The sequence below is a fragment of the Aethina tumida genome, chromosome 5 (assembly GCF_024364675.1).
Source record: "Aethina tumida isolate Nest 87 chromosome 5, icAetTumi1.1, whole genome shotgun sequence".
Taxonomy (NCBI): Eukaryota; Metazoa; Arthropoda; class Insecta; order Coleoptera; family Nitidulidae; genus Aethina; species Aethina tumida.
Window position 1 is genome coordinate 25162288 of NC_065439.1, and position 27371 is coordinate 25189658.

Below are 27371 nucleotides of genomic sequence, written 5' to 3' on the forward strand. Positions count from 1 at the left end.
CTAAAGAATGGAATAAAATGTGTAAAATTTCTGAATCGCATACTGAAAGCATTAATCTGTACCAAAAATCATTTTTCTAATAAAATTACGTCTTCTGGTCAATTAATATAACTAAAACATAGAATAAAATATGTAAAATTTCTGAGAATCTGATACTGAAAGCATTAATCTGTACCAAAAGGCATTTTTCTAATGAAATTATGTTTTCTGATTAATTAATGTAAATAAAACAAGGAATAACATATGTAAAATTTTTGAGAATTTCATTCTGAAAGCATTAATATAACTAAAACATGGAATAAAATAAATAAAATTCCTGAGAATCTGATACTGAAAGCATTAATCTGTATTAAGATATTTTTCTCTTGAAAATATGTATTCTGATCAATTAACTTAATAAAGCATGAAATAAAATGTGTAAAATTTCTGATAATCTGATATTAAAAGCATTTTTCTAATAAACTTATGTTTTCCGATCAATTAAACTAACTAAAACATGGAATAAATTGTGTAAAATTTATGAGATTCTTAAAGTGAGAGCATTAATCTGTACCAAAAGACATTTTATTAATATATTTATGAATTCTAATCAAATTCTAACCAAATCATGGAATAAAATGTATAAGATATTAAGAATTAGATACTTAAGGCATTAGCATGCAACAAATCAAATTTTTATAACAAAATTATTTTCTGAACTAAATATTCTAAATTATTGAATAGAAAATGTTATAGTCAATCAAGTCAGTATGTAATATCCTAATATTAATTTTATATTTTATCCTGTGACTTTTTATCACAATTAATAAATTAGAAAAATGTGATTATTTATTAAAATCAATTTTGAGTAAAAATAAATAAATTGAAAAATTGTTTAAGCCCTCCGAAAAATTAAACTATGTTATGACTAAAACAAATCCTTGATTAGGACACCGAAGAAAACGACTCGAAATGAAAAAGGGAAAGCTCACCATAATAACTCATGTCCGGTTCTCGGAAAGCCACGATCGGCATGTGGGATACGATACAAATTGAGTACGGGGCTCAAGCCAACCCGGACCAGGAGACGGAACGTAAAAGGAAAACAACAGCACTCAAACGTGCCCAACACTTTCTGCGATCTTGACTCGCTGTCGTACGGAACGATTGTAAATCCGAGCCAGTCGAAATGGACAAAACAAAACTAAGTGTTTTGTTCAGTGGTAGGGAGGCTTGATGTTTTGTTTGATGTGTGTACGTGATGGAAATTGGATTCGTGGAGTGGATGAGCTTTTGCATCGTTATGCAATGTCATGAAAGCTTCTAGAAGATAAGAGTGGGGATAAGAGGACAATTAATTTATCTTTCTATGATTGAATTGTTACTTTTCATTTTATTATTAAGGATATTAGAACAATGTTGGGTGTATTTTGGTGACGCATGTTCTATTTAAACACGGAAATACAATCCTATATGTATTTATCTGATATTTCATCAGCATCCATAACAGAGTACTCAATTGTTATGAAATTATGTCTTCTGATCAATTAATTTAACTAAAGAATGGAATAAAATATGTAAAATATCTGAGAATCTCATACTGAGAGCATTAATCTGTACCAAAAAATCATTTTTCTAATAAAATTACGTCTTCTGGTTAATTAATGTAACTAAAACATGGAATAAAATATTTAAATTTTCTGAGAATCTGATACTGAAAGCATTAATCTGTATTAAAAGACATTTTTCTAATGAAATTATGTATTCTGATCAATTAATTTAACTGAAGAATGGAATAAAATGTGTAAAATTTCTGAGAATCTCATACTGAAAGCATTAATCTGTAACAAAAGGCATTTTTCTAATGAAATTATGTTTTCTGATTAATTAATGTAACTAAAACAAGGATTAAAATATGTAACATTTTTGAGAATCCCATTTTGAAAGCATTAATATAACTAAAACATGATATAAAATAAGTAAAATTCCTGAGAATCTGATACTGAAAGCATTAATCTGTATTAAGACATTTTTGTAATGAAAATATGTATTCTGATCAATTAATTTAATAAAGCATTTTTTTAAAAAGGCATTTTTCTAATAAAATTGTATTTTCTGATTAATTAATGTAACTAAAACAAAGATTAAAATATATAAAATTTCTGAGAATCCCATTCTGAAAGCAATAATATAACTAAAACATGGAATAAAATAAGTAAAATTCCTGAGAATCTGATACTAAAGCATTAATCTGTATTAAAAGACATTTTTCTAATGAAATTATGTATTCTGATCAATTAATTTAACTAAAGCATGGAATAAAATGTGTAAAATTTCTGAGAATCTCACACTGAAAGCATTAATCTGTACCAGAAGGCATTTTTCTAATGAAATTATGTATTCTGATCAATTAATTTAACTAAAGCATAGAATAAAATGTGTAAAATTTCTGAGAATTTCATACTAAAAGCATTAATCCGTACCAAAAGGTATTTTTCTAATAAAATTATGTATTCTGATCAATTAATTTAACTAAAGCATGAAATAAAATGTGTAAAATTTCTGAGAATCTCATACTGAAAGTATTAGTCTGTGCTAAAAGGTATTTTTCTAATGAAATTATGTCTTCTGATCAATTAATGTAACTAAAACGGAATAAAATACGTAAAATTATGCAATTTTGTGAAAGCTTCTATAAGATAAGAGTGTATCGAGTTGGGGATAAGACGAGAATTAATTTATCTTTCTGTGATTGAATTGTTACTTTTAATTTTATTATTAAGGATATTAGAACAATGTTGGGTGTATTTTGATGACGCATGTTCTATTTAAACACGGAAATACAATCGTATATGTATTTATCTGATATTTCATCAGCATCCATAACAGAGTACTCGATGGTTATGTTAACTATTATTTCATTTAAGGAGATCAAAACCTTTACACACATACAAGATCCTTGTATGAAGTTTCATAGAATACTTTTTCTTAATAAATAAGTTGCAATTTTATTTTAAGAATATTATTTATTAACAACAAAAAACGTTTCAGGAAATATCCAATTAAAGTGAACATTGTAGATGTTTGTTCATTTATTTTAAGTTGTTTTTTATTTGATAAGAAGAAACTGGTTTGACTAATTTCAAATTAATAATAAATTCATGTGTTAATGATGTTTCTATTTTTATCTGCTTAAACTTAATCCATCATTATTATTCAACACACGTACAAATTTTGAAGAGATTTCTTCTAGAAACATACAATTAAATAAATTCTTCTGAGTTCCATTTTCTACTTTCCAGCAATATATTTTTCAGTTTTTAACAGTTTACACATAAAAAAGACAAATCCTTCAGTTTATTTTTCAACTATCCAAAAATATTTGTAATCTTTTAACAGCTTATATTTAATTGCATAATTTTGAAGTGGCTTTTCTTTTAGGAACATCATTTTGAAAGAATCACAAGTTACCTTTTAAAGAAAATCCATAAAAATGGGACGAAAATAAATCACCAACGTATTACATTATTTGCGGATTTACATTTAAATTAACAAGACAATCCAGTTAACTGAAATTTATTGAAACGATGAGCGGTGAAAAGTAGGTCATATATTCTAGAATAATTGGCATTCCGAAAGAGTTTATGATATTAGAATAGACGGTGCAATTAGAAAACGTGACAAAACGCCGACAATGAAACCTATTTGGGAACGAGTGAGATATAATTAATTAAACTTTTTTAATTAACATACAATGGGACCATTCATTTATTACATTTTTTATTGTAGTATTTTAATTGTAACTCAATATATACAAAATATATTGACAGTTAATTTGATAACAGTTCTGATAAGAGTATTGTGAGATGTCAAGGACCGGTTCAAATTAATTATAAACATGTTAATGTTTACTATTATTCAATATTTGTTTATTTATAATTTTCGTACACATAACATTTTTCTGTGAATAATCTATTGCGCCGGTTAAAATTTTGGTTAGTCATATGTTTACACTATTACTTATATTAATTTATGTAAAATAGTTTTTCCATAAATCTTTTTTACGTGGTAACAACAGTGACTTGTCCACAACAAATTTTATAATTTGTTATACACAATAGATCTATTATTCATTAATAAGTTTTAAGTGTCTGAAAAATATGACATGCTTTTAAAATGCTTTTAAAATGTCTAAGTAAAAATTTATAAATACTGCATATATATATATATATATATATATATATATATATATATATATATATATATATATATATATATATGTAAATTACAATTTTGTTGTTTTATTTTACAGTGTGTGTTTAAATTTTTTATAGTTTTTTTATACGTATATCTGATAATTTATTTGTTAAGTTAATCGAGGTTGGCCATCTGGTGGTCGTCTTAGAAACCTATACATATTTTCAGTTTTTCAGATTCAGTGATTAGTAATATCTCACTTTTAACAGTTTTATTAGATATAAAGAAATATTTAAGAAATTGTCAACAAATTTCTATATAATTATAATATAATATAACATCTCAAAGCATTTTACTTTATGCTTTTTTAATTCTTCAGACATACTATATAATACGGTAAATGTTAAAAAAATTTAAATATTTTAAATCTAGTCTCAACTGGTAAATTAGTCATGTTCGGTCACGGTCCTCTTAGAAACCTATTTTCAGTTGTTTTAGACATACTGTAACTTCTATATAATTTTAATATTTAAAATTTCAGCATGTTTTAAAATTTCTCAGTGATACCAAAATTGTAAAAACGGTCTAAATATTTCTTTTTAATAAAATTTATTTAGTAAAGCGTTACAATCACTTTATTTTTAAAGATACAGCAAAAGGATTTAATTAAAAATATAATAAATATTAAACTAATTAAGAATAAAATATTTTAAATCTACTCTTAACTGGCAAATTAGACTAAAAAATTTATTTTTCTGATAAATTAAGAAACTTAAAAATAAAATCAGTGTTTTCAGTTTCCTGTAACTTTAACGAACTTCCATATAATTTTAATATTTAAAATCTCAGCATGTTTTCAAATTTTTTGAGGGACACCAAAATTGTAAAAATGGACTAAATATATTTTTTTAATAAAATTTGCATATTTTCTAAATCGATAGTAGCAAAATAAGTATGTGAACCATGTCAATGAGATAAAAAATATCCATACTGAAAGAACCATCTCGAAAAAACACTGGTTTCCACTTTTGTGGGCGAATAAACAAATAAAAGAATAATTTCATATTCACACCTGTTGCTAAGTCGGCTAGTTAATTTTTTACACTGATAAACACCCACGGTTACACGTGATTATCGTGTTGTATTTTTCGAATTCATTCCATATACATAAACATAAGAATAAAAAAAGTAATTTGCGATTTTTTTTTTTGAATAAATGTTAATACTTATTACTGGGCTGATTAATCGTTTTATTAAACGATAAGTAATTGCTTTTTTCACTTAGTCTAAATCGGCTTTCTCCGAAATTAACTTGGTCACCTTCCTTGTGGTGAAACAGCCTTAATTAAATTTTTAATTTAATTCCTGTTGCATAAACACAACACTTAAAATTGTGTGCTTGAAAAGTATAAATAAATTTGACGTATAAATTGTTATTGTAAGGAAGTTAAATTGCCTGGAAATAAAATCACATAATGACTTAATATAATAATGTTGTTATTATGCTTAAATGACACATTTATTATTACTTGTTGTTTTGCCCACCCAAATTTAGTTTTATCAAAACAAAAAATAGGGAATTTTTAAATACGAAATAGTAAATCATGTTACAACTGTAGTTTTATCTAAGTGTTGTTTTACAGCTACGACGACAACATTTTTATTTCCCATTTCCTACGCTCCTGTCACCCACAGAGATAATGTCTTCTTTAAAATAATTTTTTAAACATTTTAAATTCAAATTCTATTCATGTCGTTGGATCATTTATAATAATAACTAACCTTGTGAAGGTTTTCCTCAACATATGTCGAAAAAAGTTATCACATATTTTACAATTTTTATTAATTTTTATTTTAATAACAAATTTTCTTTCAAATGCACATGTTATCGTATGGAAACCATAAAATTATATAAAATATATTTTTGGTAGAGATAAAATTTATCAAAATTAGTCAAAAATAAATAAAATTTTACAACAAATTTTTGAGCAGTCACAAAATTCATCAAAATACGTCACCAACTCACGTTTTTAATGGGTAACCTACGCATTATCTACGTTTCAATTAAGACTGCTATAAAAACGTACTTACCTTATTTTCAGACACAATACACCTACAAGCTGTATCACCGAACAATTCGTAAACATCACATGCAGAAAATGGTATAATAAAATACATAAAAAAACACCTAAATCTAATATTTATTGCACGTATCATCTTATCAATAAACCGGTAAACCGCTGACAAATTGGCTTAGACAAAAACCATTTTTTATTGTATTAAAAGGTGTTCCGAAAACAATATATTAAAACGTGCACGTAAATATAATAAATCAGGAACATCTGTTCGAATAGATTTATTCATATCACGACGTATTAATTTCGCATACGAAAACGTCGAAACTATCATCAAAATTCAAAAAGAGAGTGAACGGAAAAATGTGAAAATAAAATGAAATCATGTCACTGAATAAATTAATTGTATAAAATGCAGTTTTATTGAAATTCCATTCAAATAAAGTGAGTTTAATCAAAAAAACTCATTAGAATTGCTTGTAAAGAATACTAATCGCTTTATTAAGTTATGATTGACTATTTTAAATAAGCTGGTACATTCTGGTCATGATTTTATATTTTGATGGAACTAAATTATGTTGGTTTTATGAATTAATTATCAATCCATCATTAGACCCTGATCTTATAAAGAAAATTTTTCATTTTTCCTGTTAATTTTCATACTGTTGACCAACAAACATATTTGCCATAGTCTCCTAAAAAATATAAATCAATCTTTAATAATTTTCTTCATAAATGCATTGGCCAGTTCACAAACCTAACAAGTAAATGAAAGTTTGCTGAGTAACAATTTTATATCTGTTCATATGACCCATGAATTACAGAAACAAGTGGTGTCCAAAGATTAGATTAAAAAGTATCAATTTTAACAACTGCTAAATTTCTCTAAAATTATTAATTTTAGGTATAGGGAATCAATCAAAGGGTTTCCTAAAGACATATAAGGTTGTGCACAATAAAAAGTTATTAAAGGTTTAAGTTTTCTGAATAATTTATTGAAAACATCGATAAAGAATATTTTAATTAATAATTTTCGAAGATTCCACAAGCTCCAACTCTTGTCAACAAAGTTTTTTGACTCATTTGGTATTTTACTACACAAATTAGTTAATAAATAGGTTATTTTTTGTCAAATAAAAACAATTTTTGACTACACAAGAACAAACTACAGTTCTATGAAAATATAAAATCATGACTAAAATCAATCAAAAATTAATTTTTCACGATTCAAACGAAAACTCTCAATTCCAAAATTAAGTAAAAAAATGCAATAACTTTTACTCACTTTTCGTTGGGGTTGTGGGTACTGCAGGTTTGTGCGTGCCGCCGCACAGCCTCCCTATCCGGGAGCTGGGCGGCCTGATGCCCGACTTGAAGCTCTTGACGGACGACGTGGTCCCGACACTGTCCAGGGAGGTGACACTCGCGCTCAAACTGTTCGACACTTTGGGCACATCGTCGGCGCCACGGGGTAGTTCCCCGGACGCGCCAGGCACTTGTTCCGACCCGTCGTCGGTTTTTATCACATCGCTTGGCACTTCTTTGGCGTTATTGTCGGCGGATTGGGGCGTCGATTCGGGCACCGGATCACTCATCGCGTTAGGTTTATATTTTAAAACATATATAAGCGATTGGGGGAATTCCTGCAACAATACAAATGCTCTTTAATAATTATTATATACAGCTAAACTTTGATAACTTGAAATTTTCATAATTCGGAGTAAATATTTGGCACAACCTTCGACAAGTCGAATTTCTTCTGCCTCAGGTAAACAGCTCTAAGACCAATTATCGATAGAGGTTGGTTCAATTACTGTACAAATTTCAATTTATTAATAAATCAATGCAACTACCAACTATTTCTAAATAAAAATCTTGCTTAAAGATAAGCTTCTTCAACCAATAGAAAGAAACAATCAGCTTCTTCTTATGTCCTATTAGAGACTCAAAGGAAGCTTCATTATTAATTGATTACTTCTACTAATTACTACTTAATTCTTTCCAGAAATTGTTTATTATTTTGCATTTTAAGTAATCTAATTCAAATATTTTAGTTTAAACTCAATAAATATAAATTGATTTATTTTATTTTTAACCACCAATTTTCTTTGTCTAGTTAGATCAAAATATATGTTTTTGGATAACATCATCAGTAATCCTCTTAAGCTTAAGGAAATAAAAAATAACTGTGTTAGATTCTATACTTTCTCATAAACATATAATTTTAGGTTTCCAGAAATTGTTTATTATTTTGTATTTTAAGTAATTTAATTCATAACTTTCAGCTTAAATAAATAAACAAATAACAAATGTATTTATTTTAATTTAACCATTACATTTATTTGTCTTAATAGGACAAATTACTGTCTACTTCTTTTCGTTTGATTTTTAGCAGCATTTAACTTTTTAACTGCACACAACATTTTTCATAATCATGAAAATTTAAGACTTTCGGGATTTATTTTTTTTTCAATGTTTTAGATAATATAAGGAGACATTTTCTTTCAGCTTAGAAAAATAATAAATAACTGTATTACATATTATACTTTCTGATAACCGTAAAATTTTATTTTTTCAGAAATTGTTTATTTTTTTGTATGTTTTTATGTTACCTAATTATACATCCCTTTCAGCTTAAATAAAAAAACGTGTTTGTATTTATTTCTCCAGACATAGTGCCTTAAATGTATTTATGAACCACATTATTATTTCTGATAATTTTAGCCACATTTTATTTAAATATCTGTGAAACAGAGAAGGGTAGTCTACTCACCCTTAACCTGTATTATACAGGGATTGTAAAACAGTCGTTGTAACCGACAAATTTCAGGTATGGACGTTTTTATTCAAGGAATTTACTTTCAAAGACCCCCAATTAGCATATCAGGTTATAATCGTACCTCATTCCAATAATATTAATCACACATATAAAAATAAATCACTAATTTGCCGAAAATCGTAACGTTCCTACTGGATTTTTCTATTTATAAACACCAATGCGAAATAATATTGGAGCTATTCCAATGACAGTTTGCGAAATACTGAAACATCAAATTATGATTGGGGAGATTTCTGAAAATTAAACCGGAAAGGAACTTATTGAAATGACGAATATTGTTTGTAATAAATGAGTTGGAACGATGACATAAGACGGTGAGACGACTCCAATTGGAAAATACCATAGGTCAAATTTAAATAAAAATGACTAATCCAATATTGTTTATCCTCATTTTCCGACTTAAGTTAAGATCTACTCCAATATAACAATATATACCGAATCATTAAACCGATATGAATTAATATTACACGTGTTTATTTACATTATCCATAAAAGGTGTGCTACCTGTTTAAAATCCTAACCTTACTTAACATAAAAAAATTATGTTAAATCTTAAATTAGCAATTTTAAAAACAAACAAAGGCAACGCGCAGCAAATTAGCTTGGACCTACGTTTAACGGGCAGCTCCAATTAAAAATAACCATAAATAACAGTTTTATTACGGTTTAATTACTTCTACGCACAAACGGGCTGAATTAAAGCTTGGGCACACAAAAGATTTAATTTATGTAATGAAAAAAATGAGTACACTTACAGGAAGAAAATTGTTATATAAATTAAACACACGCACACATTTAAACACAACAAATATTCACGTTAAACGTGATGAATTTAATACGTAAACAGCTGTTTGTCAGCACAAGCGCCAATTTTTGACGGATATGTGTGCGACATCTGGCGCCCAAATTTTGATATTGGAGGAATGTGAAATAGATTTCGTTCTCAAACGAAAGTAATATTTTAATTTAACGAAGATTATTTGTATAAATGTTTTTTATGTCAGTGGAGGTTATAGATATAATTATCTAAATTATACAAAGATAATAGATGCAACTTACTATATACAAAATATTATTTTTCTAGATTCAGTATATAAAATTTATTTGTTTTTATATATTTAATAGACAAAATTAAAATAATATTACAGATGCAGTAAACTCCAACCAACCTCAAAATTTAGAGGGACTTGCTAATGCTCTCAGATAAGAATGGTGAGTAAATCAATAAATTATTTATTTATTTTGGGCATGCCAAGGAGAGTGCACAACTTTCCTAAAGGAAGGGAAAGCTGATTGAAACAAACAAAAGTATCAGTTAACACTGTTTTTATTTTATTAATTTCTCCCAAAATTTGGTGATGTATCTTTGTTTAAATTGTGCATGTTTCTTTTTTGCTAGAGCAACAGCTTTCTAAATTATATGAATGTGTTAAAATGATACACTTGAATATAATTTACACTTTATTTTTATATAGCAAAATATCCATAACAAAAAAAATTAAATAAGGATATGCTATTTGAAAAACTATTACTTGTAAAAATTCTCTGTAAAAAGTAATAAAAAAAGAGGTAGTTATTACTATAAAGTAAAGCTATAACTTTAGAAAATACTTCATAGGAACGACGTTGTTGTCTTTCAGCAACATAAGCACCAGTCACTAGATTATATACGTACGTTGTATACAGTAGTGATTAATATTTTTATACAAACTTTAAAACAACCACCAATATATATCTTAAGTAATAGTTTTTCCGACAATCGTAGCATTGTTGTGTTCACAGATTAATTAAAAAAAAATAATATAAATATCCGTAACGTATACGAAAAACAATTAACTAACTTGTTAGCATCAGTCAGGCTATAAAATAAAAATCAAATTGCTCATAATACAAAAGACACAGCCCTTAAACGGGAAAACAATAAAAATATAAATCACACAATGAAGTATGTTCAGATAACTTTGTAACACTATTATATAAAATTACTATTTGTCATGTAGTTCTCGTTATGTTATGAATTTAAACCTAATTAATAAATAACGGAAACATGAAATTCTAATTAATTATAGGAAACATGTGGTGGTAATTGAACAAAATGCAAAAAATTGGTCTAAACAAGTGACTGAAAATTTTAAACATGTGTCAAGCTTTACGTTTACGTATCTTTTCTTGAGCTTGCTTTAAGAGCATGTCAAATGAGTTATCTGCTACCCGTGTTGCTGTTGGATAAGTCATTTCATCCCTCATGTTATCTGAAACACAAACAATTTCCTTGAAGATTTGTGATTTCTATAAAGTGTACTAACAATTTAATAAACAAATTCTTGTATAATGAAACAAATGAAAGTTATCTATTTAAGATAATTTAGGAATAGTTTCATTGCTTAATTTTCCAGTGTTTTGGAGGTGATATTTCCATGGTTCATAAAAGAATACCACTAACGATCACTGGATGTAAAACAATACAATTGCAATAAAATATTTACCTAAATCAGAATATGAAGTCTGACAGAATATTCTCCTTCCTCCAAAACTAAGATCATATTTGGGGAGGTACGGATCGTCGTTTCCATGTTCTAGGGCTTCATATGCATCATATTTATTTTTAAATGTGACAAATCCATAATTATCCCTAAAATAATAAATTACAAATAACAAATACTATAAAGTTTATAAGAGCGAGAGCTACAGTTCAATTGAACACTGAGCACAATTTTCACTATGCTCGTATTAGCACAAAATTAATAATGGAGAAATAAAAATGAAGAGCTTGTTATGAAATTCAATTGATACTGATAGCCAAACGCATCACTCATCAAATTGAATTAAATAAAAAGACATTTACAAGTACCCATGATCCCGGAAATGGAGGCTGACGTTGGTTATGGGACCGAATTTTGAGAAACGTTTCCTTAAATCCTCCTTGGTGGTGGAGGAGGCAATGCGACCCACATATATGACACGTCTCTCTTCAACTTCTTTCAGATGTTCCTCGTCGACTTTACGCGTTTTCCGCTTGGTTCTTGGCGGCGTGTTGGAGCGCGATCTGGATCTTGATCTTGACGAAGATCTAAACCAATATTAAAACATTATTCAAGTAAATTTAAGGGTATTAACAAAACGCACCTCGAAGAATATGAATAGGAAGACGAGCCTGAGTCGGAAGACACCGAATAAATGGAGGACGTGGACACTTTTCTTTTCCTGTAACACCCAAAGGCATGAATAAAGATTCCCGTTTGAAATCACAACCACTAACCTATTGAAACGTGAGTTTTTACGGTCCGGGGATGACTCTGAACTGCTCGATGAGCAGGACGAATTCCTCCTTCTGTAACGTCTTTGTTTGTTCTCTGTTAACAACGAAATGTTAGTCTGAACTTCCGTCGAGACTGTCTTTACTGAATTCCTATTTTTGGGGAGGTAGATGATTGTTTTGTCTTCTCCGTGATCGGCCAACCTATCGTTGGCGGAAGTAGCTGTTTCAGTTGTAGATTTAGTTATGACTTTTGGGATGTTTTCGATGACTGAAGTTATGAGCGAATTTCTGCCGATTTGTCCGCTGACTTTTTCTAACAAGGGCTTGATCTCCTCGAGCTGGTGAACGGGAGCGAGGGGGTCCTTCTGGCCCTTTTTGAAGTCTTCATCTATGGTAACGAAGTCTGTGTTCACACCAATGCTGACTACAGTTTTTCTGACCATGTCCGGTGGAACAATTACTTTTTCAATTTGTATTGGTTCAGGTGCTGTTGCTGTGTTCTTGGCGGGCGTGGCGGAAGGAGTTTCTGATTTGGGAGCAGCCGTCAGTACCTCCTTGGCCATGCGCATCAATTTCTCTTGGTGTTTCTTGACTTTGAGAGTTTGATCTTCGGGTGTCGGCGAGCCGCAGTTGCTGCTCATCGGCGAACTGGTCTGGGTGGAAGATGCCTTCGCACGCAACACCCCTATCCTACGCTTTTTGTACTCTTCCAGATTCAGCTTTTTCTTTTTGGACGTGTCGTGTATGGTGTTTACTTTCAGCAGCGACACCATCAGTTTGCCGTCCGTGTTCTTCACGATTGGCTGACGTTTGATGTTGTCGTCTTCCTCCGAACTCTCGAAGCCTGAATCTTTCTTGGGGTACTTGGAATATCCGGTTTGGACGGTGCAATAGTCGTGATCTAGCTTGACCGTGTCCGGCGTCTGTTCAGGAACTTTCAGTACTCTTTGTGGAGCTCCTGCATCGTGGCATCTAGCACCCCTTTTTCTACTAGGCATCGGGGGAATCACCGATATCGGTTTCCGTTTGCCAGATTCCTTTATTCTATCAATTAATTCTTTGGGCAACTGATCTAGAATAGCGGTATTCTTGTTGTTGTCCGATGAAGAGGTAGTTGAAGATTTATTAATGGGAGTAGGTGTTAGTTCTGGTTTAGGCAGTTCTGGTTTAATGTCTTGTGAGATTGCTTTTTGAGGTGTTTCTGGAATTTATTGAATTACATATTATAATTATATAATTTTTGGGTATTTTGTGATGTGATAATCTTACATATCTGATAACAAATATCCACAGATCATCTAACAACTGATTATAAAAGTAAATATTAAATTATTCTTAGATAAATAAAAAGATAAAACCTTTTCAATAGCTTGAAAACAGCAATTACTTCTAAGGCATGTAAAACAACTGAATGTAACTAACCCCTCTGTTAAAACAGACTCACAGTCCACTACATTTTACAATTTTAAAAATAAATCATCATATTAACCTGGTTTTTAGGAAAGTGGGGCACTTCAAGAATACATTGAAACTAATATATGTCTTATATAATATTAAAATGTAACATTCTATTTTTAGAGATGTGCAAATATATTTCTTAACAGATACAGGGTGATTCACCTAAAATATTCATTAGAAGTTTATGGAGGATGGAAAAAGAAACTGATTTAAAATTTCTATAGCAATTATATCTTGACTTGAACCACTTTTCTAATGTATTTTCAACAAAATTTCATTTCCGGTTTTGCCAGAATTGACATTAACTTTGTTATTTTCAATAAAATACTGTATTTTTTGATTTTTAAATTCTACATGAAATTGCAAATAAAGTGTCTGTACCATGTTCTGTAATAAAAGTAATCTTTTTGATGATGACATAACTAAAATGTCTGTAAAGCCACCAATTTTAATTCTGGAAAGTTAATTTTTGGTATATATGTTAACCTAGGACCATCTTATAAGGAGACATAATTAATATTTCCAAATATTATACAGAGTGTTGTACACAAGTAGTTTAAGTTAAGTACTATAAAAATTTCAAATCATTCAAATGTGAGTGAATGTGAATTACCCTGTATATAAAATTAATAGAAATCCTGTTATATACTTATATTTAAGTTGTATAATAAAACTTGTATATGTTTAAGCAAGAGACTTGAGCTTAAACTTTGTGCTTTATAAATTTATTTCCCAGCATTATGGAGGTGATATTTCTATGAGATTAAAAAGAATATCACTAACGAAAGCTGGCAAAACTTATACACCAAAAAACGAAAACTCACCTTTTTCCTTTTTAATCGCTTCTACATTCAATTTGGGTTTAGTTTCTACATTATTTACATCTTTATTTAAATCTATTGGATCACTCTGCAGAAAGTCTTCCGGATTAATCTGCTTAACAGTGTACACATCATTAGCTGGAGTTTGTTCATTTGTCACAAGTGACTCTGGTAGAAGACTGAGACTATCTAAATCTAAATTATCTAAGTGACTCTCGTCGATCGACGTGATGCTGGTGTCCAACAAATTGATGGACATGTCCGGCAATTCGGTGGCTTCGAACTGTTCCAGGAGGCTGTTCAAATCTCCGGCTTCCAAAACTGGAACGTTTCCACCACACTCGGACACAGTCTCAACATCAACGTCGTCCTCGCCCTCATTGTCCTCCTCGACAATGTAACGCTGGGCTTTCATGTCAATTTTTTTCACGCCTATACCGAGTTTTCTCTGTGCAACATTCTGTTTGGTTTCAAAACCGGCCGAGGACGGTGTTTCGACCGGGGAAGGTGGCGGCGGCAACGTGTCGTCGATGTAATTGGCGATATCGAAATTTGACGGTTCCGGCATGTTCAGGGCGCTCTCGGCGTAGGCCAGTATCGCGGCCTGTTCGCCGGCGACTTCGCTCATGGCGTCGTCGAGCGTGAACTCCTCCCCGTTCTATAAGTAGGACGGCATTTAGTACTTTTCTTCATGCTTAACAATGTCTTACGACTAGTGAGAGGCATCTGTATCATAAATAACACGAGGAATCGGAAGAAATCGATAATTTCCTTCCGGAAATTATTATGCGAAATTAAATTGTTTCAATTTTTATTTGCTTCATATTATGACCAAATTAGAAACGAGGTTTTATTGATTTTTTGAAATAATTTATTCCTAAACTTGAGAACTATAAATAAGTAAGGTCAATTCCTTAAAATAATTTTCAATGTCTTTGTCTTTTGAGTGTTATACAATGAATTATAATAAGGTTTTATTGTTATAATTTCTGTATATATTTTAATATTTCTCAACCACTGATTATATTAATTTAAATTACAATCAGACGAGATTATCATCAGATTCCATTCTTGTACTTTCATAATATGTGTGCAAATTTTTATTTCTCAATAATTATTATTTTAAATTATTTAATTAATAATCTACACAGATTATTTAATTTAAAGAAGAAATCATATAAGACGAATTTAAGGAACTTTTCTTTTTAGTACTTATGTAAAGTGTGCATAAATTTTAATATTTCCCAATAATTAACTTGACTAATTTTATATTCTTAGAAGTACAAGGTTTATTTAAATTGAAATCAAATGAGATTATATTAAAATATTTTCCTCATATTTGAAATTTTAATATTTCTCAATGATTAATGTATTATTTTTTAAACATTATTTAATTAAGTCTGTTAAAATTATTTTCTTGTACTTTGATATGTTTGTAGTAAAATCATGAAATTTGGTGTAAACCTTGCTTTGTTGAATTTTTGAACTTTGAAAGGTGATGGTAAAATGGCGTTTAACTGATAAATTTCTTTTTTATAATTCTATTATTTTAACGAGATTGATTTAAATATATTAATTTACTTTGATATTTCTGTAACACATGTGTTGCACATTTTCATGTATTTCATTTACAAAAAGAGCAAATAAAAAAGTATGACCAGTTTTTTAGTATTTTTTGTACCCTATTAATTTTATATGGTAGTAATAAATTATTATATTCCTCTCAATAGACCTAAGTTGTGTTAAGTTGAGCACATGTCAAATTTCAGGGACACTGGGCATGGATACTGATAATCCTGCCAGTGGTAAAGATCAAGACATACCTCATTGTGTATTAACTGTTGCCAGTCATTCATTATTTTACTCATCATATCATCTTTAACGTTTGGCGAATTATCTAATAAATTCAAAGACTCATACAATGTGCTTGACATCGGAATTAGCGCCAAATCTCCGTTGATTCTGCGAAAAAAAACGTTGTATATTCAAAAGTTCTCAGAACCACGTGAGTCATCAGGAAAACTTACTCTAGTTCCGTGTCTTGTTCCCAAAAGTTGTTGGAACCATTATCGATGCCGTTAGGGCTGTGCGAATCGCCCGCATAATCGTAATCCTACAATTCGAAATTGATAACATAAAACGCTGAAAGTGCGACGCACACACGTGTTACTTACCAATGAATCGAAGGTGGGAAACCGTTCGCCGTCTCGGAATAACCCCAAATCCATTGCGGCGGTCAATAACACTCACGAAAAACAAGGTTAATCATTCGCACAAACAAACACCACCTGAAACAGGCCAGATATTACATTCGGACCCTTAATTCACTGTCGTGGGACGTGTCCGGGGCGTAAAACCGGTTAAATTTACGTAATAAAGTCCATTTAATTCAACAACATGCTTGCATAGGTTATGTTTTGAAGGTGTACATATTTATGCAAATATCGTGCGATTTACGCACTGTAGCGTCACGATTTTCTTGGGGAACTCGGACAACGGATAATTTAACAAAATATATATGATTTTGCCGACGTTAAACACTTACTTTCCATAAATTTTGAAACTAAACCAAATATTGTCACACGTGAATCAACTACCTCTTAACACCTAAACAGCGCGTGCGTCCAATAGAAAACGTGCCTCGAGGGATGGTAACAAAGCTATCGCTCTTATCGATTGTCTGTGGCGCGCTTGAGATGCGGCAGGTGGCGCGGTGGTTCGAAAAGCGAAGAACTGTTGCTGTTGGGGGTTGTTTAAATTCTTGTAATTTGTGGCTTATATTTTGGCATGGGGTTTTGTATGCAGGACACAGCTAATAACTACAGGTAAGAAACCGCGCTCGTGACAATTGTTACGTAGGTAAAATTTGTGCAACCTTTTCTGTATGCCAGTATAATTTGAATAAAGGTTCAATAATTTTACAATTTATCAAGTTACCTGTTGTTTATTTAGAGCTAACACTTATTGAGGCTTATTGTGGGGTACTTTATTAGGAAAAACTTCCCCTTTTTATACAAAATGTTGCAATACAGACGATAAAATCAAATTATAATGGGCTAAGAATTTAATTATTTAATAACCAAATGACTACTTTGAAATCATTATGCGACACAAAACTATTTTAAGTAGAAAGTCATTACACATAATTTGCGTAAATGATATTAGGAAAAGAAATTTGCAAATTCCGGTTCCAATAAATAAAATATTGATTGTTACCTGATTCTTAATTTATCAAATGTTTTATACACTTGACACTAAAGAATTGCCTTTACAAGTGTTCAAAAAGTTGAGTTGATAAAACGTTAAATGTTTTTGTTAATACCTCAACAGTGGATGGTTTTTATCTGTAGTCAGTTCTTGGACAAATTGCTTATGAAGAAAACTATCCTCTAATCGTTGCTGCCACTATACATATAGTTTCGTCAAAATTGTTCTAAAAAAATTTTTCCCATTCCCAACATAACAAACAATTGTTCCAGTTACTGGTCACACTAACTTTTCGCCAAACAACAATTAAAAAATTCAACAGATGAAATGAAGCAACATAAATGGCAAAGATGCAATGCAACTGCCACAAAGATTTGGATGAAAGATGATGAACAAAATTTTTCATACCACTTAACTATGCTTTCCACCATGAATCCAAAGCACAAAACATTGCACCACATAAAGTAACAATCCATTTTGAGTAATGGTAACAACTATTCTAATTAATCCAATCACTTGTTTGTTAGGTGACCAAGGAAATTAAACAAATTAAAAATACTCTACATACATCTATGGTATGTTGATGATATCATAAAATCATAAATTTTGATCATAACAATAAATTTTAATAAAATAATTGTTACATACAATGAACAGCCTTAATAATCTATTTTAAATTGTTTTTTTTTTTAATATAATTTAAATGACAATGACAGGAAGACCTATATAATCTTGTTTTATAATTATTTATATACACTTTTCAAAGAAAATATTTAATTAATTAAAATAATATTATTTAGATATGGAGAATTAATATAAATTTCAAAATGCCTTCCTATTTATTTTCTTCAAAAAGTCATAATAAAAAAATTTATTGGTAATATAAAATAAAATAAAACAGTATACAGTAGTATAAAAACTCTTTTATTTAATGTGAATTGTATTATATATAATATTAATTTACTATTGTTTATTTATACAGAATTATAAAAACTACTATTTTCTTATTCCATAAAATGTTACATCTATTTTTTAGAATTGAACTGGAATACATCAACTTTAATTGTGAAAGGAATTTTTAATGATTAAATTTGCATTATTTTAATTAACAATAACATTTTGTATATATATATATATATATATATATATTTCGAATATACAGCTCTATTCCTTCAAGTTTTTTATTTGCTGTGATTAGTTTATTCAAACATATAAAATTTTTGTGTCGAATTTGTTTTCAAGCTTGATCACCCATATTTTCTATAGGATTAATGTTTGGAGATGGGGACGAGCAAGACAAAACATCGGGGTAAGTAGCCCAAATATAGCTTTTTTCATATTTCTTATAGAATTAATGTTACGTTGAATGACCAAACCATAATACACTGTTATCTTTCAATGATGAAATAATTATAATAAGTAAAGGATCGTTAGTAAATAGTTGATTTAAATTCACAGAGAGCAGTGAAAATAAATGTCACCCAATTAAAATAACAAAAAAATAATAATAACATTAATTTTAATTTAATAGTGCTTTTTGTTGTATGAAGAAAGATCTGTACTGATGCTTCTGTAGTTTAATTAAATTTTAAATTAACCCCAAAAACTTCAATATATTACCACTTTGAACTTATGAACTATTTGAAATGAAACACCTGAATGTATATTTTAGTTTTATTTTATAGAATTGTTTATCTTATAAAGGGATTTTTGCAACCTCTAATTTTAACACATTTATTATTTTTACATTTTAAATTTTGTCTGGGATCACAATAAATTGATTGCGGTGTTCCACCTATCAGCATCAAATTTCTGCATTTGGCACCCTCACCTAAAATTACAGGGGTAATAAACGTTACTTTATGATTATGTGAGCCACACATTACTATAAAGAATAAAAACTATAATAATTAATTACTTACTCAATACGGTATGACATTCCTTGCAACATTTACAAAATCCGTCACCAAGGATTTGATTTTTACCACATTTGGGATTTGGTTTACATGTTATGGTATCACAGGTGTGTTCACGACAAGTAAATAAGCCAAATCCTTCACAAATTGCGAATAAAGACACTAAAAGAAATGTACTTTTAAACAAGACTTGCATTGTGTGTACTAGTTGAAAATTGCATCTAATGTGCTTCATTATAGAAGAGCCGAGTTTTTATTTATGTATTGATGATCTAAGGTGTTATCTAAGTTCCTTGTTCGTGGATAATTTGTAATTATAATTGAAAAATACATCCGTTTAATTTGTTAAATAAAAATATAGCCAGATTTTATTTGTAATTATGATGGAATTTTATAGATTTAACAGAGAGTATTTTAACAATTGAATATTAATTTGACAGGTTTAATTAAACTTACATACAATATATACATATTTTTGATGAGAATAAGTATTGTAATTAGAAATTTGCCATGGTTTTGTTGGTTTGAATAGTAATAGTATAAAAATACGAATGAATTTGTTTTTCTAAATTTAAATTAAATGTAAATTACTTTTACATTTATTCACGTATGTTTATTTTCATTATTTGGATGCGCAGGTAATTTCTATTAATTAAAAATACGTCAGAACCTTATTGACTCAACCATAAAATTGATCTTCATTAACATTTAATCTGAATTATCTAATTAACATCAATTAACCCCGAATAAAAGTTTATATTGATGCATTTTAAGTTGCCTAGTACTTAATAAACTAATTCCACAACGAACAATTGACATTTTGGGTTAATTAGCCTAATTGATTAAGTCAAAAACATTGAACAATCTTATCAATGCCTGGTTAGATAAATTATTTATAGTTGGGTGCTTGTCGTTACAACGTTAGTCATAGTCGAATGTGGGCCAAACGAATTCATTGTTCCATAATGTTATTGTAGTAAGAGTTGTGCGACAAATAACATGACCGGTGCCAACAAGTACGTGTTCCCGTTCGACGACAAAGCCAAACAGTTCGCCGAGGAACACCTGAACGAAACCGAGGAAAATCGCGAGGCCGCCTTGAAATCAATCAAGCAATGGATCCAAGACAACAGCCACCTGAACGCAAGAACGGAAGACGAGCACATCCTGCCGTTCCTGCGCGGCTGCAAATTCAATTTGGACAAAACCAAACAGAAAATCACGAATTTTTACACGATGAAAAGAGACAGACCGGAATGGTTCGAGAACCGAGACCCTTCACTGCCCGAACTCCAAGAACTAGTTAGGTTAGGAGTGTTCGTACCGTTAAGGCAATTACACGACAACAAACTGGTTGTTATCATCAAAACAGCGGCGCACGATCCGAGGCGGCACAAGCAAGACGACGTCTTCAAAGTGGGAAAAATGATTCTGGACGTCGCCTGTATGGAGTGCGAAATCGCCTCCGTCTACGGAGTCGTGGCGATTTTCGATATGACCGGCGTCAGTTTGGCTCACGCCAGACAGCTGCCGCCCAGAGTTATCAAGAAAGCTGTGTTCGCCTGGCAGAATTACCACTGCAGGCCGAAGCAACTCGAATTTGTTAACGCACCCGTTTACATCAACGTGGTGCTTAACGTTTTCAAATCGTTTATGTCGGAGAAGCTGAAGGGGCGAGTGAAGGTGCACTTCAAGGGGTTTGAAGACCTTCACAAGTCCGTCGATAAGAATATACTGCCCGAGGAATATGGGGGATGTGGGGAGGACTTGGCTGATTTAAGACAGTATTGGGAAAAGAAATTGGTTGAATACACCGAATGGTTCGTCGAGGACGGGAAATACAAGGCTGAATAAATTATTTAACGTATTTTATTGTGACTGTATGTTATTATTTTAATAAATGTCTTTTTTATTTAAATATTATAACAGTGGGCCTGATTTCAAACAATGAAACATGCCATAATTTTTTTTATATCACTCTAAAGTGTCTAATAAATGATAAATCATATATTATTTATTAAAGAATAAATCCTTCAGGGATTTTAAAATCTATTCCATATTAATGTGTCATTCAGGTTGTGATGAAACTGAATAATTAAATCATCAACAAAATTGTCGCATGTGAATGTGGAATTTTTTTCATTCAACACTTTAAATAGGAGATTTTTACCTCTTTATGACACGTCTTGTTGTGATTCTCTGTGGTACGCCACTGCTTGTGAGATGAACAATAAATATAATTATACCATCAATTTAATTATGGAGTGGATTTTTAATAGATTACTAGAAATCAACCACATTTAGTAAGAAACTTTCTATACTATTAATTTTGACTTTGAGATGCAATATAAGTGATTGCTTATAACTTATAAATTAAGAAAAAAATGAATTCTATAATAATAACACGTTCTAATTAATTTTAAAAGTGATAGGCCATTTAATATTTGTTATTAGCCTGTTATATTTAATTAGAAGCAGCAAGTTATGGTAAATAATAATAAATAAGGAAAATAAAAATTTTATTATAATACAGTAAAATCTTTTTATGTACAAAGAAGTTCATTATTCTAAACTAACTACACAAACTATATCATCTGATTATGGGAAGAATAAAAGGGTTAACTCACATGCTGTTTCTCTGAGGTATCAGTCTATTACATATTAGTAAGGTTAATCAGGAACATGTCATTCTTGCATTCTAAGTCGAAGACCCAAATCATGATGATGTGGAGCACCACTATTTGGTTCAATGTGACCAAGAACTTAGTCACTATGTGAAGGAAGAGGATCTCATCATGGTTTACCCATAAACTAACAGGAAAATATAAAAAGTGCTTTGGTTTTTTTATATTTGACAAGATATTTAAAATTTCTTATTAGTTAAACAATAAAATTAAATTAAAACTTTTATAAAAATATCTATAGTATACACAAACAATTTCAATATTATTTATATATTTCAATATTCTAAACTAACTACACAAACTCAAATCTATTTGAGAAGAGCCTGTTTTTGTAGTATATGTTTCAATTGGTAACAACTTGTTCTAAGTCTAATCGACAATTATATAGACTACATAGAGCCAAAGGGTTAATTAACCCGCATACTTGATTTCAACTACATATTAGTAATATTACTTAGGAACATGTTAGTCTAGTATTTTAGGTCGAATATCTAATCCTATGTAGAGGAGAACTTTTGGGCTGAACATGACCAGGAACTAAATTATCACGTAGGAGAATTCTCAGCAAGATTTGCACTTAAACAAACTGAAATATAAAAGGTGGTGTGTTTTTTACTTATTTGATTTATCTGCCTCTCAAACTCGATCCAATAATCCTTCATGTCCCTTTATGGGTTAAGATTTTTTGATTGTTTGTGTCCCTGTTTGTAGGTTGAACTACAAAACATTACCTATATCTTCTATTTAATTATGTACGAAACTTTATATTACTAGTTTCAACTATATTAATATAAAAAAATATATTTTTAATAACAAGCCATTTAATATCTGTTATTAGTTAGTTATATTTAGTTAAAAGGAGGAAGTTAAACAATAAAAAATAATTTAAAAACTTTTATTAAAATACAGTAAAACCAGTTTTATATACAGACAATTTCAATTTTCTAAACTAACTACACAAACTACAAAATCTAATTAATTAAGGAAAAAAGTATTTATAAGAGAGAGCCTGTTTCTGTAGCACGTATTTCAATTGGTAACAACCAAACCTCAACCTAATCCACAACTACATCAACTACATAGAGTCAAAGGGGTAACCCACATGCTGTTTCTCTGAGCAATCAGTCAACTACATACATATTAGTAAAATTACTTAATTTTGTTGTGTAATTGTTAATTGTTCTTTTAGTCGCAGTCATTCTTATTATTAATAAGTTTGAGCAATACAAAAATAAAAGAGAAATAAAAAATCTAATCTCGCTTACATTTAGTAAAATCGCAGTCGTTTTTGTCTTTAATTAAAATTTGATTGTAAAAGTGTTAGGAATATAGTTTGTGAAGGAGGCCTCTAGCCCCGTTTAGCTTTCAAAAGTACTAAACTAACCGTCAAGAAAATACAAATCCAAACTAGCGTAGAAATAAATCCGTAATAAACGACTGGCTCGGTGATGGACCAGTTTTTCGCCATTATCGACCTCAAAGCCGTCGTGGCCATGGTGAGAGGCAGCAGTTCAGCCATTTTGATTAAAGCAGCCGGCATTCCCTCCAACGGCCACAATATGCCGCTGAGCAGAAGCGTCGGATAGAAACTACCCAGAGAAAGTTGTATGGCGTTCCTCTCCAATTCGCAGACTGCGGAGATGACGAAGCCGAAGCACATTCCGTTCAGTCCTTGGAGCATTGACAGAAATATGACCAGGAACATGTCACCCTTGCATTCCAGGTCGAAGATCCAGAACATGGCGATGAGGAGCAGCACCGTTTGGCCGAACATGACCAGGAACTGGGTCACCACGTGAGAGAAGAGGATCTCACCTGGGTTGACACCTAAACAAACGGACATGTACAAGGTGGTTTGGTGTTTGTTTGTTTGACTTACCTGCCACCCAAACTCGATCCAGTAACCCTTCGTGCCGCTCCGTTATCAATGCCGAGGAAGTTAAGGCCATTGCCAGGAAGAACACCACCCTTTGAAATCGAAAATTTGTGTGAATAAAGTTGTGGAAGGTTAAGTTATTGATGAATTAAACAGATACTTACGTCAGAATGATTCCTGGAGCCACGAAGTCCCTAAAGTAAGGTTTTTCATTGCCATAAATAGGATTTTTAAACGAAATTGGTATGTCGGCCACTCCTGTGTTTGTACCACAATCCCTAAGTAGATCTTTAGTAAAATTTTGGAAAGCTAATTGCACGTCTCTTTGCAATATTACACCGATTTGCTGATCTGGAATTTATTATTTGTCGTTTATTAAGACGCTCAAGATGAGAATGATAAATATTACGAACCTTAAAGAAACATTTGAAACTTCTAAATAATTAGTCACGTGCGCACACTACATAAACATACAAAAACAATCAAGAGCAGCCAGTCACTCGAAGAGCTTTTGACTCACGTGGCAGGATAAAATTATGTAGTACAAAAGACAATTGCTACATAATGTTATACTGCGTCGACATAAAAACGCAAATTTTAGTAAATTGCATAAGAAAAACATCGAGTTAATTAAAATATATACAAAAAAAAAATCCTTTTCCAAAAATTAGTAAACGCAGTGCAGAGGCAATCTGTGCAAAAACCTAAAAGTTGTTAGTTGTTGGAAGAAAAATAAATGTACTCCGTTTTTGTACTTATTTATTGCTATACTACACATATCAAAACATACATCAATAAACCAACTATAACAATAAAAATTAACATTTGAGCACTTTGCAGTAAAATTGGCTATATGTCTCAAGTAACTACCTTCGCAGGATTTTAATAATATTTTTTAATTTCTCTAATTTTTCTTCATTTACAAGTGTCTTCCTATCTCTCCTAAAGTCCTTTGATTTTCGAAGATTTGAGACATCGCAATTGTATATAAAAGTATAAAATTAATCTTAAAACTAAAAGACATATACAAATTATGATATACAAACGGGGCAAGGATTTATAAATAAATGACTATAACCATAATGGATAAAAATTAAGTGAAACAATTTTGTGGACACCCTTTCAAAGATGGGGCAATGGTGAAAAATTTTGAATATAAACCTATGAAACGAGCTCAACCTCTTTTAAGCTTCAGAACCATTAAACTAATCGACAAGAATATTACAATCCAAGCTATTGTCGAGATGAATCCGTAGTAAACTACGGGTTGTGTGAAGGGCCAGCCCCTCGTCATCATCGCCCTGAGCGACGAAGTAGCTAAAGTAAGAGGCAAAAAGGTGGAAATCCCTCTAAGGAACATGGGCATGCCTTCGATAGGCCAAATGATGCCGCTCAAAAGCAACGTAGGATAGAAACTGCCCAGGGCCATCTGAATGGCGTTTCTTTCTAACTCGCATATCGCCGAAATTACGAAACCGAAACACATTCCGCACAAACCCTGCAGAATCGTAAGGATAATAACTACAATTATGTCGCCGTTGCTTTCTACTTTGAATACTAGGATCATGAATATGAGGACGAGTGCGGTTTGACCGCACATTACCACGAATTGCGTCACCACGTGCGAGAACAAAATTTCACCAGGCGAAACCCCTGAAAAATTAAAACGACATCGTTAGACAATTGTTAACTTCAAATTGAAAGCGTGAGTCGATATCAGGACTTACCTGCAACCCAAGATCTGTCCAACAGTCCTTCCATCCGTTCAATGATGAGAGCCGATGACGTCAAGGCAACCGCCAAGAAGAAAACAATCCTAAAACGTAAACGGCGTTAATGCTGAAGTCGACTTTGGATCACAAGCAGACTTACGTCAGTATAATACCGGGTGCAACGAAATTGGTGAACGATGGCTGATTGGATCCATAAATCGGGTCTTTGAACGAAATCGGTACTTCGGCAAGATCGGGATTTTGTTCGCAATCTCTAAGTAAGTCTTTCGTAAAATTTTGATAACCTAACTGCAGATCCCGTTGTAGAATGACGCCAATCTGTTGATCTATTATTTTTCAGTTAGAATTTTTGTGGACACATCGCACATCATGTATATTTACAAGTATGTACAATTCGGATCTATTTAATAGTTTATTAAGCCACCACCAGCAAGGATAATTTTCGTTTACTTACTAGCTGGTATTCATTAATATTAGCTATATACAATGCAAGAAAATATTGTACCTAAGGGAAAAAAGCTTGGTTATTTAGTTAGTTCAGTTTGTATGTACACTATATTACATGTCCTTGGGATAATTTCTAATACTAATTTAAAATGATTTTAATGCTGATACTGATCAATGAAATTTTTCTATTGAAAATGATTTAATCCAAAAAAACTCTATCAACGCTTTATTTATATTTTGTTCAAATATACTTAATACTAATGTAATATTAAATAATTTATGTTCTATTTGTATATTTTTACAATTATTTAAGGTGTTTAATAAGGGTTTGGAGGGTTTATATATTTATTTATATATAAATTGGAGAAACCATTTTATATATCAATATAATTTATATCAGATATTTTAAATTAATGTGAAAGCAAGGTTATCTCTAATAGAAACCTTTTAAGCAACTGCAACAGCTGGTGATGGACCAGACTAGACAATGGAGATGTATTAACTTTTTATTCAAATCGATTTTTATGAATAATAAATTGTTTATTTTCTATTTAATATCATCATAAATTTATATATGACTATAATTAAAGAGCTTTTTATAATAGTAAAAGCTCATACTTCAAAATAACATGAATGTGATCCAAGAAGCTTTTTTGCATGAAATTTTAGTTGTGGAGATACGAAAAAATATTTTTAATGAATTTAAGACATGTTTAATGATAGTGAAAGGTTCATAAGTAATAATTAAGTATCTAATAATTGATGATGGGACAGATTAGATAATGAATATGACTTGTAAAATCAAGAAGAAAATAAATAAATGCAATTGAAACAACTTTTGTGGATACACAGGATTGTACAAAAATTAATCACACATTCT

General features: G+C 30.6%; 5 protein-coding genes and 1 long non-coding RNA gene across 19 annotated transcripts in view; 1 reads left to right on the plus strand and 5 right to left on the minus strand.

The window, feature by feature from the left end:
• The window catches only part of LOC109605330 (restin homolog), a 34871-nt gene extending 24898 nt beyond the window's left edge, over positions 1-9973 (minus strand). For 5 of the 10 annotated variants that reach the window (XM_049968117.1, XM_049968115.1, XM_049968113.1 and 2 more), the window contains exons 1-2: positions 9846-9973; positions 7537-7894 (exon numbers count right to left, since the gene is read on the minus strand). In XM_049968117.1, the coding sequence (XP_049824074.1) occupies positions 7537-7846 (310 nt within the window). In that variant the 5' untranslated portion in view covers positions 7847-7894; positions 9846-9973. Of the gene's footprint in view, positions 1-971; positions 1183-7536; positions 7895-9845 lie in introns of those variants that run through there. The other 5 variants (XM_049968121.1, XM_049968120.1, XM_049968119.1 and 2 more) reach the window with 2 other exon arrangements.
• A 565-nt stretch (positions 9974-10538) lies between these two features.
• Positions 10539-17262, minus strand: LOC109600958 (uncharacterized). Of its 2 annotated transcripts, none has more exons than XM_020017156.2 (10): positions 17174-17262; positions 16803-16916; positions 16656-16741; positions 16452-16590; positions 14632-15286; positions 12350-13550; positions 12217-12294; positions 11942-12160; positions 11577-11722; positions 10539-11342 (listed from the first exon to the last, which is right to left on the minus strand). In XM_020017156.2, exons 2-10 carry the CDS (start codon positions 16854-16856, stop codon positions 11233-11235), a joined length of 2688 nt encoding a protein of 895 aa, XP_019872715.2. In that variant the 5' UTR covers positions 16857-16916; positions 17174-17262; the 3' UTR covers positions 10539-11232. The 2 variants fall into 2 exon arrangements, with proteins under 2 accessions (XP_019872715.2, XP_049823692.1); XM_049967735.1 differs by having other exon boundaries at positions 11936-12160.
• A 2246-nt stretch (positions 17263-19508) lies between these two features.
• On the minus strand, positions 19509-20150 carry LOC126265650 (uncharacterized). Its single transcript, XR_007548146.1, has 2 exons — positions 19758-20150; positions 19509-19666 (listed from the first exon to the last, which is right to left on the minus strand). It is a non-coding gene; the product is annotated as an uncharacterized LOC126265650 (long non-coding RNA).
• Positions 20151-20560: 410 nt separating this feature from the next.
• On the plus strand, positions 20561-21669 carry LOC109600956 (retinol-binding protein pinta). Its single transcript, XM_020017153.2, has one exon. It carries the CDS (start codon positions 20751-20753, stop codon positions 21603-21605), a length of 855 nt encoding a protein of 284 aa, XP_019872712.2. The 5' UTR covers positions 20561-20750; the 3' UTR covers positions 21606-21669.
• A 1645-nt stretch (positions 21670-23314) lies between these two features.
• LOC126265649 (ABC transporter G family member 20-like) lies at positions 23315-24469 on the minus strand. The gene is made up of 2 exons (XM_049967742.1): positions 24315-24469; positions 23315-24262 (listed from the first exon to the last, which is right to left on the minus strand). The coding sequence occupies exons 1-2, from the start codon at positions 24382-24384 to the stop codon at positions 23784-23786; spliced, it is 549 nt and encodes a 182-aa protein (XP_049823699.1). The 5' UTR covers positions 24385-24469; the 3' UTR covers positions 23315-23783.
• A 584-nt stretch (positions 24470-25053) lies between these two features.
• Positions 25054-27371, minus strand: part of LOC109600955 (ABC transporter G family member 20) — a 44986-nt gene continuing 42668 nt past the window's right edge. For all 4 annotated transcript variants that reach the window (XM_049967737.1, XM_049967740.1, XM_049967738.1 and 1 more), the window contains exons 7-9: positions 26184-26370; positions 26039-26127; positions 25054-25964 (exon numbers count right to left, since the gene is read on the minus strand). In XM_049967737.1, coding sequence (XP_049823694.1) covers positions 25486-25964; positions 26039-26127; positions 26184-26370 — 755 coding nt within the window. In that variant the 3' untranslated portion in view covers positions 25054-25485. The remainder of the gene's footprint in view (positions 25965-26038; positions 26128-26183; positions 26371-27371) is intronic.